Source organism: Phoenix dactylifera, chromosome 17 (genome assembly GCF_051530095.1).
Source record: "Phoenix dactylifera cultivar Ajwa chromosome 17, Ajwa_hap1_PhDact_Kaust_v1.1, whole genome shotgun sequence".
In the NCBI taxonomy this organism is placed as follows: Eukaryota; Viridiplantae; Streptophyta; class Magnoliopsida; order Arecales; family Arecaceae; genus Phoenix; species Phoenix dactylifera.
In genome coordinates this window covers 8,786,663-8,798,985 of record NC_143206.1, presented here as the reverse complement: position 1 = coordinate 8,798,985, position 12,323 = coordinate 8,786,663, and the positions used below count along the sequence as shown (strand labels likewise).

Genomic DNA, 12,323 nt, shown 5'->3' with positions numbered 1-12,323 from the left:
GCATAGTGATGGTTTAAACATAACATCATATCCTTTATCACATAATTGACTAATGCTTAACAAGTTATGCTTAAGACCATCAACATATCTAACATTATCTATAAAAGTAGAAGGGGTGATTTGAACTTTACCAATACCAATGATGTGACCTTGGTTGTTGTCTCCAAACGTCACAGCACCTCCCTTCTTAGCTTCAAGGGTGAAAAATTGATCTTTATCACCCGTCATGTGCCTTGAGCAGCCACTATCCAAATACCAGCAGTTTTTGTTGACTTTGGCTGCAAGACACTCCTACACAAGCAAATCATGTCATCTTAGGTACCCAAGTTTTCTTGGGTCCTTCATGGTTAGTCAAGTTGGTTCCTTTTGGAACCCATACCTTTTTAATTTTTCTTTTAGTTTTACTTTTCCTAAAATTACACACATTTGCTTTATGACCTACTGTACCACAACAAAAGCAAGTTATTTTCTTAATTTTAGTTTCCCCAGCGTTAACAAAGAAGTTACTAAGAAGTTTTTGTTTATTTCTTGGTTTATATCCTAAACCCGCTTTATTAAATACGGCTCGTTGATTATTAAGTATCATATTTAACTTTTCAGAACTATACGTAAACTTTTCAACTAAAGGTTTGTATTTTCCAAGTTCTTTAGTTAATGTTTGATTTTCTGCTTTTAAATCATTTAGTTCTTTTGTGAGATCCTTGTTTAAGATTTGTTTATAGTTTTTAAGTTCTGAAAGTTCCTTAGTTAGTTTTTCATTATCTTTCGTTAAGGTGTTAGTCTTCTTAATTAAGAGTTGGTTGCTTGTCTTAAGTTCTAGATTTTCTTTGGTAAGATTATCTTTATCCTTAATTAATGAATCATGCTTATGAATGTAAGTTTGGTTAGTTACTTTTAGTTCTCTGTTTTTAACATTTATATTCTTATATTCAATCATTAATTCATTAAACGCATCATAAAGTTCATCAAATGTAAAATCAAAATGCGTATCGGAAGTTACCTCGTTTTCGTTGGCCATGAAGCAGAAATTGGCCTTCTCTTCTTGTTCTTCATCCGATGATGAAGATGATGCGTCGGAGTCCGATAGGGTGGTGACAAGGGCTTTCTTCTTCTTCTTGTACTTGCTGCCCTTCTTTAGTAAGGGACACTCAGCTCTGATGTGTCCCAGCTTTTTGCACTCATAGCACCCAATCCCCTCATTTTCTCTTTCCTTACCTTTGTCCTTGCGGTAGGAATTTGAGGGGCCTCTCCTTTGATGATAGGACTTCTTGTGGTTGATGAATTTCTTGAACTTGCGCACAAGAAGTGCCTCACCACCATCTTCCTCATCTTCTTCTTCTTCACTACTGCTACTGCAAGATAAGTCTTTGTTAGATGAAGTAGATTTTAAAGCTATTACCTTTTTCTTATGGGAGGACTCTTCCTCGTTGTGTTGTTTCATGGTGAGCTCGTGCGTCATAAGGGATCCAAGAAGCTCCTCAAGTGGTAGCTTGTTCAAGTCCTTGGCTTCTTGGATTGCCGTCACTTTAGCTTCCCACGACCTTGGTAGACACCGAAGGATTTTTCTGACAAGCTCACTGTTAGTATAGTTCTTGCCAAGGCTTTTTAGGCCATTGACAATATCAGTAAACCTAGTGAACATGCATGTGATTGTTTCATTTGAATCCATTTTAAATAGTTCATATTTATGAACCAAGATGTTTATTTTGGATTCCTTGACTTGATTCGTGCCCTCATGGGTCACTTCAAGTCTGTCCCAAATTTCTTTTGCAGAATTACAAGTTGAAACCCTATTGAATTCATTACGGTCTAAGGCACAATAAAACACATTCATAGCTTTAGAGTTTAATTGTGCCTTCCTCATGTCATGTTCATCCCAATCCTTTTCTAATTTGGGTACCTTAACACCCTCTACATATGTGGATGGGATGTATGGGCCATTCACTACAATGGTCCACATCTCATAGTCTTGGGCTTGGATGAATATTCTCATCCTAGCCTTCCAGTATGAGTAGTCGGATCCATTGAAGAAAGGGGGTCTTTGGGTGGACTGACCCTCAATGTGAGAAGATCCAAATGGGGTTGTCATTTTGATCTTTTAACTCTTGAGTGGAAGAGTTTTTGGCTCTGATACCACTTGTTGCCCAGATAGACAACCCAAGAGGGGGGGTGAATTGGATTTTAAAATTAAGTTAGATATTTAAAACTTATGGATGATTAATTAAAAACTATTGCAAGTTATTTAATTAATCCTAAGTGCTGTGAGTGTAAGAAGAAAAGAGCCAATCAATCACAAACACAAGGTTTTATAGTGGTTCGGAGCTAACCCTTGCTCCTACGTCCACTCCCCAAGTCTCACTTGGGAATTTCACTATAACCCCCTTGGATTACAGCCGGTTGTTTTGCAAGCTCACAACCAAACTTGTTGTTTTACGAGCTCACAACGAACTCGGTCGGTTTTTCCAGGCTCACCGACTAGAACCAACCCCGATTGTTTTTCCGGGCTCACAATCAAACCCTTACACACGTTGGTTTTATCTTGGCTCACCAACAAACCTTAATCCCCTTGATTCAATCCCCCGATTGAACCAAGTAAATACAAGTTACAGAAAGAAAACAGAAAATAAGCTTCTCAAAAGCAGATTTAAAACAATATAATCAAAGAGGAGTTTAGAAGCCCTCAAACGCTTTTAAGCTGGAGAAGAGGTAAGGCTTCTTGAACTCCGGTCTCCTCTTGAATGTGTAGTCGACTTGAATGCTGGAGGAGAAGGCTTTAATTGCTGGGAAGATGTCGATGGAGCAGTAAATGCAGATCTTTCCTTTTTCGTTGAAGAGCACGTTACAGAGCTTGAATCCTTGATTAGTTGGAGTGGAATGACTGTTCTCTGCCTTGCTACAGTCTTCTGTGGCTATTTAAGCCAACCCCCACGGAAACTAGCCGTTACACTGCTTTTTCTGCCCGTTCTGCACACTCTGCGCAGCCTGACAATATGACCGTTGGTGGGTTGGAGTCGACTCGCGCGATCAGGAGTCGACTCGGCTGTAGCGGGAGTCGACTCAAGCTTTTCCGGAGTCGACTCGGCAACTGTTCCAAATTTGAATTAAAGTTGCCGTCACGACTGGGAGTCGACTCGTCTTGACCCGGAGTCGACTCGCCAACTTCTGGAGCTGACCTGGCAATTTTGGAGTCGGCTCATCCACTGAAGTCCGTGGATCCAATTTTGAATTTTGTCCACTCGAGTCGACTCGACTGTCCTGGGAGTCGACTCGAATCTCAGAGCCCGAACTCCCGATTCTCTGTCTTTTTGCTCATCCAGTCTTGGAGTCGACTCGAACTTCCTTGGAGTCGACTCGGCTCTCAGTTTCCGAAAGTTGGTCTTCTGCCTTTTGACGTGAAGCTTGTCTCGGAGTCGACTCGAGCTGTCTGTGAGTCGACTCGAATCTCAGAGGCAGTAACATGGTCTTCTGTCTGTTGATGGTCGCTCAGTCTCGGAGTCGACTCGCGTACTGTGGGAGTCGACTCGAATCTCAGAGTCCGAAAATCGTTCTCTGACTTTTTCCTTGTGTTCCTCTGAGAGTCGACTCTCACCTTCTTTGGAGTCGACCTGCCAACCATCGGAGTCGACTCGCGTTCCACTGGAGTCGACTCGAATCTCAGACCCGAAAACTGCTCTTCTGACTTTTCTTTGTGTTCCTCTTGGAGTCGACTCTTACTACCCTGGAGTCGACTCGTTGAACATTGGAGTCGACTCGCGCACTTCGGGAGTCGACTCGTTGACAGTTTCTGAGTTGAAGCTTTCTGTCCTTCTGTCTGTTCTCAGTCGGAGTCGACTCGTACTGATCTGGAGTCGACTCGAGCTCGTGCCAGTGAACTTGATACGCTTGGAGTCGACTCGTGATACTCGGGAGTCGACTCGAGTCTCAGACTTTGGTTCAGCAGACTTCTTAACTTAACCAAAATACTATGAACCAAGTCTAGAGACACTTGGACAGGATTTTCACTGAAACACTCAATTGAATTCATTAGTAATCACAAGATATACTCAAATGCTTTGAGCTCATCAAAATCAAATGGGGTTTTAATCAATCACTCCACACTAGTGTATGCCCTGAAGGTTCTTGGAGTAATAATAACTACCTCCAAATTCCTACAAATTAGAAAGGAATCAACCCTTTCACCGTTCTCCTTTTTTTTTGTTCTTTGGCAAAAAAAAAAAAAAAGACAAAGCCATCAAGATAGTTTAGATGCTACTCCAAGAATCTGTTCTATTATAGTTAGGAGGAAAGAATTACTTGCAAGGTCTTGAAGCGAACGGAGAGATTGAGCAATGACTCCTGATAGCTCGGCGCCCCTGCAACTATCGCCACCAGAGATTTGATATCCTCGTTTATCCCGTTCGCCACTCTACACACCCCTAATTACCAATAAACACGAAACTAATCATAACTTGGTCAGCAGATCGCACCATCCTAATTCCATTCTTCACAAATCAATCGAATAACTCCTATTTTCACCAAAATCCAAGGCGGAAGAAGGCTCCATAACTAATTGCCGAGCATAAAACTCCCAACTAAAGTAAGACTTCATACTTCTTGATAATATTTAAACCAGCATGATCATAAAGTTCTTGAATTACATTTATATTGTCCCAACACTTCCCATATGATAAAGCAGAAGAACTGCACTTTCCAAGCTCGACAGATCATCACTGTAACAATCCAGGACCTCACCTAAAATGGCTAGCCGAAAGGTATTATCTGTTCCTTGATCCTATATAAATATCCAAGATCTACCCGATGAATAACCGATATGGGATTAAACATACGCCCACACGGATTCTCACATACTCTCTCCGTTCAAACCTTGACGTGCTCGTCGGGCTAACAGTTCAAATCCATTAAAATCTAATCACAAACACCATGATTGGCCCGTAATCATCCCCAATGGATCCGTGCTGCAGTGTCCCCTAGTCCACATAGGTTATTGGCTTGGTCCGCTCTGATACCATTTATAACAACCGAAAACCTCACTCAAAATGGCTAGCCGGCATGTATTATTTGGGTTCCTTGATCCTGTATAAGTACCCAAGATCTACCCAGTAAATAACCGATGTGGGACTAAACACACTCACACACGGGTCCACACATACTAGTCCACATAGGTTATGGGCCGAACCTGGCTCTGATATCATTTTGTTACAATCTCCAATGATCTTAAACCTCCAACTTAGGCCTCAAGCCTCCAGCAGGTTGCCTATCCTCTTATTCTTACATCCCATCAGGGGACTGTTGGTTATTACACATTAAATTTACAATTACCCCATCAACAAACCATTTTTCTCAGAGGGAGGTTAATTCAACATAAATGCTTTCACGAACAAGAGCCATCATAGTTGCAAGCATGGACATTTAAGAAAAGCATAAGGAAAACATCTAAATACAAAACATTTTTACTAAGCGGCTCCTTCAATAGATGTGAATGTCTTTCAACCTTTTTGATTATTAAATCTCTCTCCTCTTCAAGTTGCTTATCCTTACAATCAGATAAAAGTAAAAGAAACACAGAAAAGAAAAGGCAAGAAGCAACCGTATGATAACCCATTGTTTGGCAAACCAGAGAGATCTCCATACCTCAACTTATTAGCCATAGTGAAGATAACTGGCCAAGCATAATTACTTAGAAGTGTACAGACAAAGTTTGCCGCACATAAGGCACCTGAGAATTGTGGTCCCTTCAGCAAAATTATTGTTGCGATTCTTATCGACGCGTAGGTCAGAAGTTTAGAGAGACGAGCTATCATGGCAGTGCTTTTTCTTTTTGAAAACTTTATCTTTAAGACCCTAGCAGGGCCTGCTAAAGAGTATTCCTTTCCTTCTTGGATGATTAGGAAATCCAACGGCATGTGGCTAAACAACACGGCAAGAATCACCAGAAACACGAGGATTTCTTTTTGTTTTGATGCAAACAAGCGTACGTGAACTTGACGGGAGGAAAAGACACCGCCAAGAAGCAATATTCTTCCTTCGAATTTTCTTTTTTGTTGTCGAGAAGTTATTCTTCCTAGTTGACGACGGGAAGAAGCGTAGTATGGATGACACCAAAGATGCATTTGGTTCGCAATCAAAAATAAAAGTAAAATTAAAATAAAAAATAAACTAAACTAAAAATAAAAATAAATATATTTTTGATATATTTGTTCATCATTGAAATCAAAATGAAAAATATATTAAATTGAATATCAAAAAAACTAAGATTAAATTTTTGAAAAATTAAGATATTTTTATTTCTTTTTAAAACAGAAATAAAAGTAAAATTTTCAATAAAAGCCATTTGTTTCCGTTCCCTCAAATCTCTCAGCCAAACATCTTCCGATTATCTTTTCTAAAAAACAGGTAATGGTAGCCCGGCCCAATTGTTCGTTGACGTGACAGCAATTTAGTTTGGTAAGACAAGACTGAAATAATGGATACTTGTAATACTGTAGTTACTACATGCAGAGGACTTAATTAAACAGATGTTGGGACCACTACATTCAGAGCACCTACAGCTTCCAGAGCAGGGAAGGGAATATAACAAAAAAGAAAAGCTTCCAGAGCACCTACAGATCGAGCGAAAAGAGAGAGAGCATTTCCACTGGGTCACGTTCTTTGCCATTCGTCAACTCTTCTTCCCAAATCGATCGGAGAGACTCTTTGCAGCCTAGAGTAATGGCCGACCTTCTTCTCTCAGCCTTGCTACCGGTGGTGATGGAGAAGGCAGCCGACCATGTTCTCCAGCAGTTTGGAGTGATGTGGGGCATCCATGAGAAGCTAGAAAAGCTGAAAAGACAGCTGTTGGCAATCCAGTCCAAACTTGGAGATGCAGAGGAGCGACAAGTCAAGGATGCGGCTGTGAAGAGCTGGTTGGTAGATCTCAAGGATGCAGCTTACGAAGCAGACGACATCCTGGATGAGTTCAATGTGGAAGCAATGCGGCGGAAGGCAGAGATTCAGATTGATATGACTAAAAAGGTGCGCAGCTTCTTTTTTTTTCACAATCCAGTTTGGTTTCGATTTAAGATGGGGCGAAAGTTGAATGATATTGTTGAGAAAATAGAGAAACTAGTAGACGAGGGAAATAAATTTGGTTTCACGGTCAAAACCCAACCAGAAAAGAGGGACAGGCCACAAACCCACTCCTATGCTGATGAGTCAGATGTTATTGGTAGGGAGGAAGATAAAGAAAAAATAGTGAAGTTGTTACTTGATCATGATACCAACCAGAATGTTGCAGTCCTTCCCATAGTTGGGATGGGGGGTTTGGGTAAGACCACACTGGCCCAATTGATTTACAAAGATCAGAGGGTGGAGAAACATTTCCAGGCGCTGCTCATATGGGTGTGTGTGTCGGATGAGTTCGATGTTGCAAAACTTGCTAAAGCAATAATAGCTTCAGCCACGGGGGTTCAGTGCGAGCTATCAGACATGGAGTTGTTACAACGCCGCCTTCGAGAAGTTGTAAGTGGGAAGAGGTACTTGCTTGTATTAGATGATATCTGGAACGAGGATCCGGCAAAGTGGGATCAGCTAAAAACTTTACTAGCTACTGGTGGAGAAGGGAGTAGGATTGTTGTGACTACACGAAGTGAGCGGGCATCGTCGATAATGGGTACCCTCCGCACTTATCACCTACCGACTTTGACTGAGGATGATTCTTGGGCATTGTTTAGGAAGAGAGCATTTGCAGGGGGAGCAGAAGAGCCTCAAAATCTCGTAAGCATCGGCAAGGAGATTGTCAAGAAATGTGGTGGGTTGCCTCTGGCAGTGAAGACACTGGGGGGATTAATGCATTCCAAGAGCCAGGAAAGGGAGTGGTTGTCCGTGAGGGATAGCGAGATTTGGGGTCTGCAGGTCGGTGAACATGGGATCTTACCAGCACTAAGGTTGAGCTACAGTCATTTGCCTTCCCATTTAAAACAGTGCTTTGCTTTTTGTGCCATATTCCCGCAGGATTACGAGATGGAAAAGGATCTGTTGATTCAACTATGGATGGCCAACGGATTTATTCCATCCGATGGAAAAAAGGAGTTGGGGGACAAAGGGCATGAGATTTTTAATGAGTTGGCTTGGAGATCTTTCTTTCAGGATATCAAGGAAGCTGAGGAGTACGGAGGTCGCTCATACAGGCATGAACTTTATTCTATAACAACATGCAAGATGCATGACCTCATGCACGATCTGGCACGATCCATTATGGGGAAGGAATGCCTTAGCATACTGGACCCTTCCAGGTGGGAAGATATATCTCAGAAAACCCGTCACTTGTGTACATCTGAGAATTTTCAATTGAACATTCATAGGACCTTGAATAATTATCCAAATATTCGCACTCTTCTGTCCTCGTTACCAAAGGGACTCCATACTCGTATTACAGTGACTGCGGATTCGTCAAAGCCGAAGTCCTTGAGAGCATTGGATCTACATAATACTGATATCACACGACTGCCTATTGCATTTGGATTTTTGAAACATCTGAGATACCTCGACCTCTCTGGTACTAAAATTAAAGCATTACCGGATGCCACCAGCACACTTTTCAATCTACAAACTCTGAAACTCTCTAACTGCTGGAGTCTGCGTAAGCTGCCCGAAGATATGAGAAATATGAGTAGCTTGAGGCATCTCTACATTGACAGATGTAGGAATCTGAAGCAGTTGCCAGCAGGTATCGGGCAGTTGAGCAGCCTGCGAACATTGACCAAATACATCGTAGGCAATGATGCTGGAAGGCGTATAGGTGAGTTGAATAGCTTAAATCTCGACGGCCTTCTAGAGCTGTATAACCTAAGAAATGTGAGGGATGCAACAGATGCTAAAGAAGCTAATCTTAGTTCCAAACATAACCTTTGCTCATTAATATTATGCTGGGATTTGATTGAGTGGTATCCCCCATACTGCTATGCGGAAAGTGCCCATGAATGTTTCGAAGAAGATGTTTTGCTAGCAGAAAACGCTGAAGAGGTATTGGAAGCCCTTAGACCTCATGGTGGCTTAAAGCAGCTAACAGTATGGCGCTACGGGGGTGGCAGCTTTCCAACATGGATGATGGATTCTCTATTGCTGCAAAATATAGTTGAAATCCATCTGGGAGTTTGCACAGGATGCCAACGCCTTCCGCCTTTGTGGCAGCTACCTTTTCTTAAATTTCTCTACATGATTAAGATGGATAGCATCAAGTACATCTGCAGCAGCACCATCTACGGCAATGCAAGTGATGGCATGGTGCGAGCATTCCCCTCACTGAAAAGACTGGTGTTGCATACGATGCAGAGCTTGGAGAAGTGGTCAGAGTTTGAAGGAACTACAGAGGTCACGTTGGTCTTCCCTCACCTTGCTGAGCTTAAGATCATTGATTGCCCAAATTTGATGACCGTGCCAGGGTTACCATCTCTCAAAAGTTTTGCAATGGAAGGAACTAATAAGCAGTTGGGCTTGATCTGTAGTCTGACGACACTCTCTTCCCTTAGCATTGGTGTCTGTAAAATGAGCAATGGTACAAAGTCGCCTCCTCTTGCTGATCAGAAGAAAATGTCTTTCAGGTATTTCAGATCTCTTGAAAATTTAACTATAACTGCATCGGAGGATCTGGCACCATTGCTGGAGGAGGAGGAGGAGATGAGAGGGCTGAGCTCGTCCCTGCATTATTTGGAGATTACACACTGCAATTGGTTTTTCTCACCATCACAGCAGTCATCATCACCTTTGGCATTTTGGAAGAACCTTAGTTCTCTCTTATCTTTGAGGATCGATTATTGTGATGATCTAGTCTACTGGCCGGAGGCAGAGTTCCGTGGCTTGAAATCGCTGAAGAAGATAAGTATCTATGGTTGCAACAAGTTGGTTGGTCCGTCACCTTTGCCATTATCCTCGTCATCATCAGGGAATGGAGAGCTCCTACCAAACTTGGAAGAGCTGGATATTGTACATTGTGATGGTCTACTGGAATTGCCCAAGTTACCTGCTTCCCTCAGATCACTCTATGTTGGCTACTGCCCCATATTAAGTTCCTTGACAGAAGGCTTGCGACATGCCACTTCTCTTGAGAGTGTCGATATTTCAGGTTGCCCAAGCTTGAATTCTCTACCGGTAGATCTGGGGCACCTAACAGCACTCAAGATGATGTATATCAACAAGCTTCCTGGCTTGAAATCTTTGCCACAAGAGCTTGGACAGCTCGCTGCACTCCAGTCTCTAGCCATCATCAATTGCAGCAAATTGTCATCTCTGCCAGAAGGGATGCAGAGCCTCACTGCCCTTCAGAAGCTGTTTATTAGGCAATGCCCTCGGCTGTCATCACTCCCAGAAGGTTTACAACGACGACTCCCTGGACTTCATTATCTGGCCATTGAAGGGTGCCCCAACCTGGAGAGGCAGTGTAAGAGAGGAGGACCATATTGGTACCTGGTCTCGCGCATTCCCTATACCGAAATATTATTTGAGAGGAGGAGCAACTTCAGCACATTCCTTCCTTCCTTTTCTTGCTTTAGAAGACCATCTACAGTTTAATGTCATCCCAATCCTTTTGAGGTACAATCCCATCTCTCTCTCTCTCAAATGAAATAGAAATTAGTGAGTACTATTATTTATATTCCCTCACATGCTCGTTCAGGCTGAGGAAATCTAGTGGCAAGTTTTAGATCAGTTTGTCCATGCTTGCTAAAGCAGTTCCTAAAGGTAATAAATGACATCTTCCTGAGATGGTAGCCACACTACACTGTTCATATAAACTATTTTGAACCAATTCATGATTCTCCCAAGTATTTTGCAGGGATAAGAGGTCAAGTGGGAGCTGGAGGGAGACACATTGGAATTTTTTATTCAGTTTTTCTCATTTTATTTTTCTCTTGCTATGTCAGATGAGCAGCAAATTTAGCTTCAGGATGAATTAAGAGCGTTCATGGTACAAGCAGCTTTCTTGTCGATCATTTCAGCATTGAACTTCTTGCTATTCTAAATCCAGTAACAGAAGAAACGACATACTATGTCTTGGATAATCTTTTCAAAGATTTACAGACATTCAATGATCAAGTGGCTTCGTATGAATGTTCTTGATAGATTTGCTTTTGTTGTTGTTAGGCCTTTAAAGGGACACTAGGAAGAGATGAGCTTAATTCCCTTTCAGAAGATGTCATTTGGCATGTAATGTTATGTTAATTGTTTTCCCTAAACCTTATTTTATTTCATGTCCTTCAATATATAAATATTGTATTTGAAGACTTTGGACGGTACTTCTGCTTGAAGATGGAGATGTTCATTAATTATTTGAACATCCACTTTGGTTGCTCTAACCATTTTTAAGTAGTATCATACAACAGCAATTTGATTGAAAATACTACTGAAACTAGCATGTTTTTCTTGTTTGCTTTTATGAGAAAATGTTACTAGTGATGTTTTCTCCTAAGCTTTGGCACTTCTCTCATTAATCTGGAAGGAAGAAAAAGAATGGAGTTAAAAGAGTATTTTCTTGGAAGAGGGCCGCCATGAAGGCATTCATGTTTTCTTGCCACTCTTTGCCATTTTTTCTGGGCAGTGAATTGGTAAGCTTCAAGAGAAAGAGAAGCTGAATTCCTTGTTGCTGGCACCCCTGTTTCTGATCTTGGGCGTAGATACTGGATAGAGGATCCTAGAGGTAAAATCTAGAGTGTAGAGTGCATGACAATTCCTCTCCTTTTTATGTTCTTTATATATTTCAGGATATGCAGCTTTGTTGCTCCCTAGGAGTTATTGTTATTCGTTCTATTTTCTTTATGGGTTGCTTCTATGCCTACACCTCTATTACATGCACTACAAAAGAAAGGAAATCTCCCGACGCTTTTTTTGGTCTATACCGACGCTTATAAGCGTCGGCGAATTCCAAGCCCACGCTTCGCAAAGCGTGGCTCAGACGTCGGGCAGGTGGGCGTGGGTCGGATTTAACCCGACGCGTTTAAAAAGCGTCGTTGGTCTATGCCGACGCTTTTAAGCGTCGTTCCTTTTATCATACGCCGACGCTTATAAGCGTCGGCGAGAGGGGTTGCTTTTCCCGACGCTTTTAAGCGTCGTTTCTCCTACCACACTCCGGGGAGAAGGGTTGGTCACTACGAGTTTAGGCCGACGCTTAAAAGCGTCGTTACAGGCTTGCTTTTACCGACGCTTGTAAGCGTCGTTTATTCTATCATACTCCGACGCTTATAAGCGTCGGGGAGAATCGTAGGTTACAGCGGGTTTAGGCCGACGCTTAAAAGCGTCGGCAAAGGCGTGCCATTAGCTTTTTTCTGTTGCATTTCCCGACGCTTATAAGCGTC

At 42.0% G+C, this 12,323-nt stretch overlaps 1 protein-coding gene across 1 annotated transcript; it reads left to right on the top strand.

Annotated features, from left to right (window-relative positions):
* The first annotated feature begins 6,616 nt into the window (after window positions 1–6,616).
* On the top strand, window positions 6,617–11,265 carry LOC149751028 (putative disease resistance protein RGA3). Its single transcript, XM_089928244.1, has 3 exons — window positions 6,617–10,566; window positions 10,649–10,713; window positions 10,808–11,265. The coding sequence occupies exon 1, from the start codon at window positions 6,709–6,711 to the stop codon at window positions 10,543–10,545; it is 3,837 nt and encodes a 1,278-aa protein (XP_089784370.1). The 5' UTR covers window positions 6,617–6,708; the 3' UTR covers window positions 10,546–10,566; window positions 10,649–10,713; window positions 10,808–11,265.
* The last annotated feature ends 1,058 nt before the right edge of the window (window positions 11,266–12,323 follow it).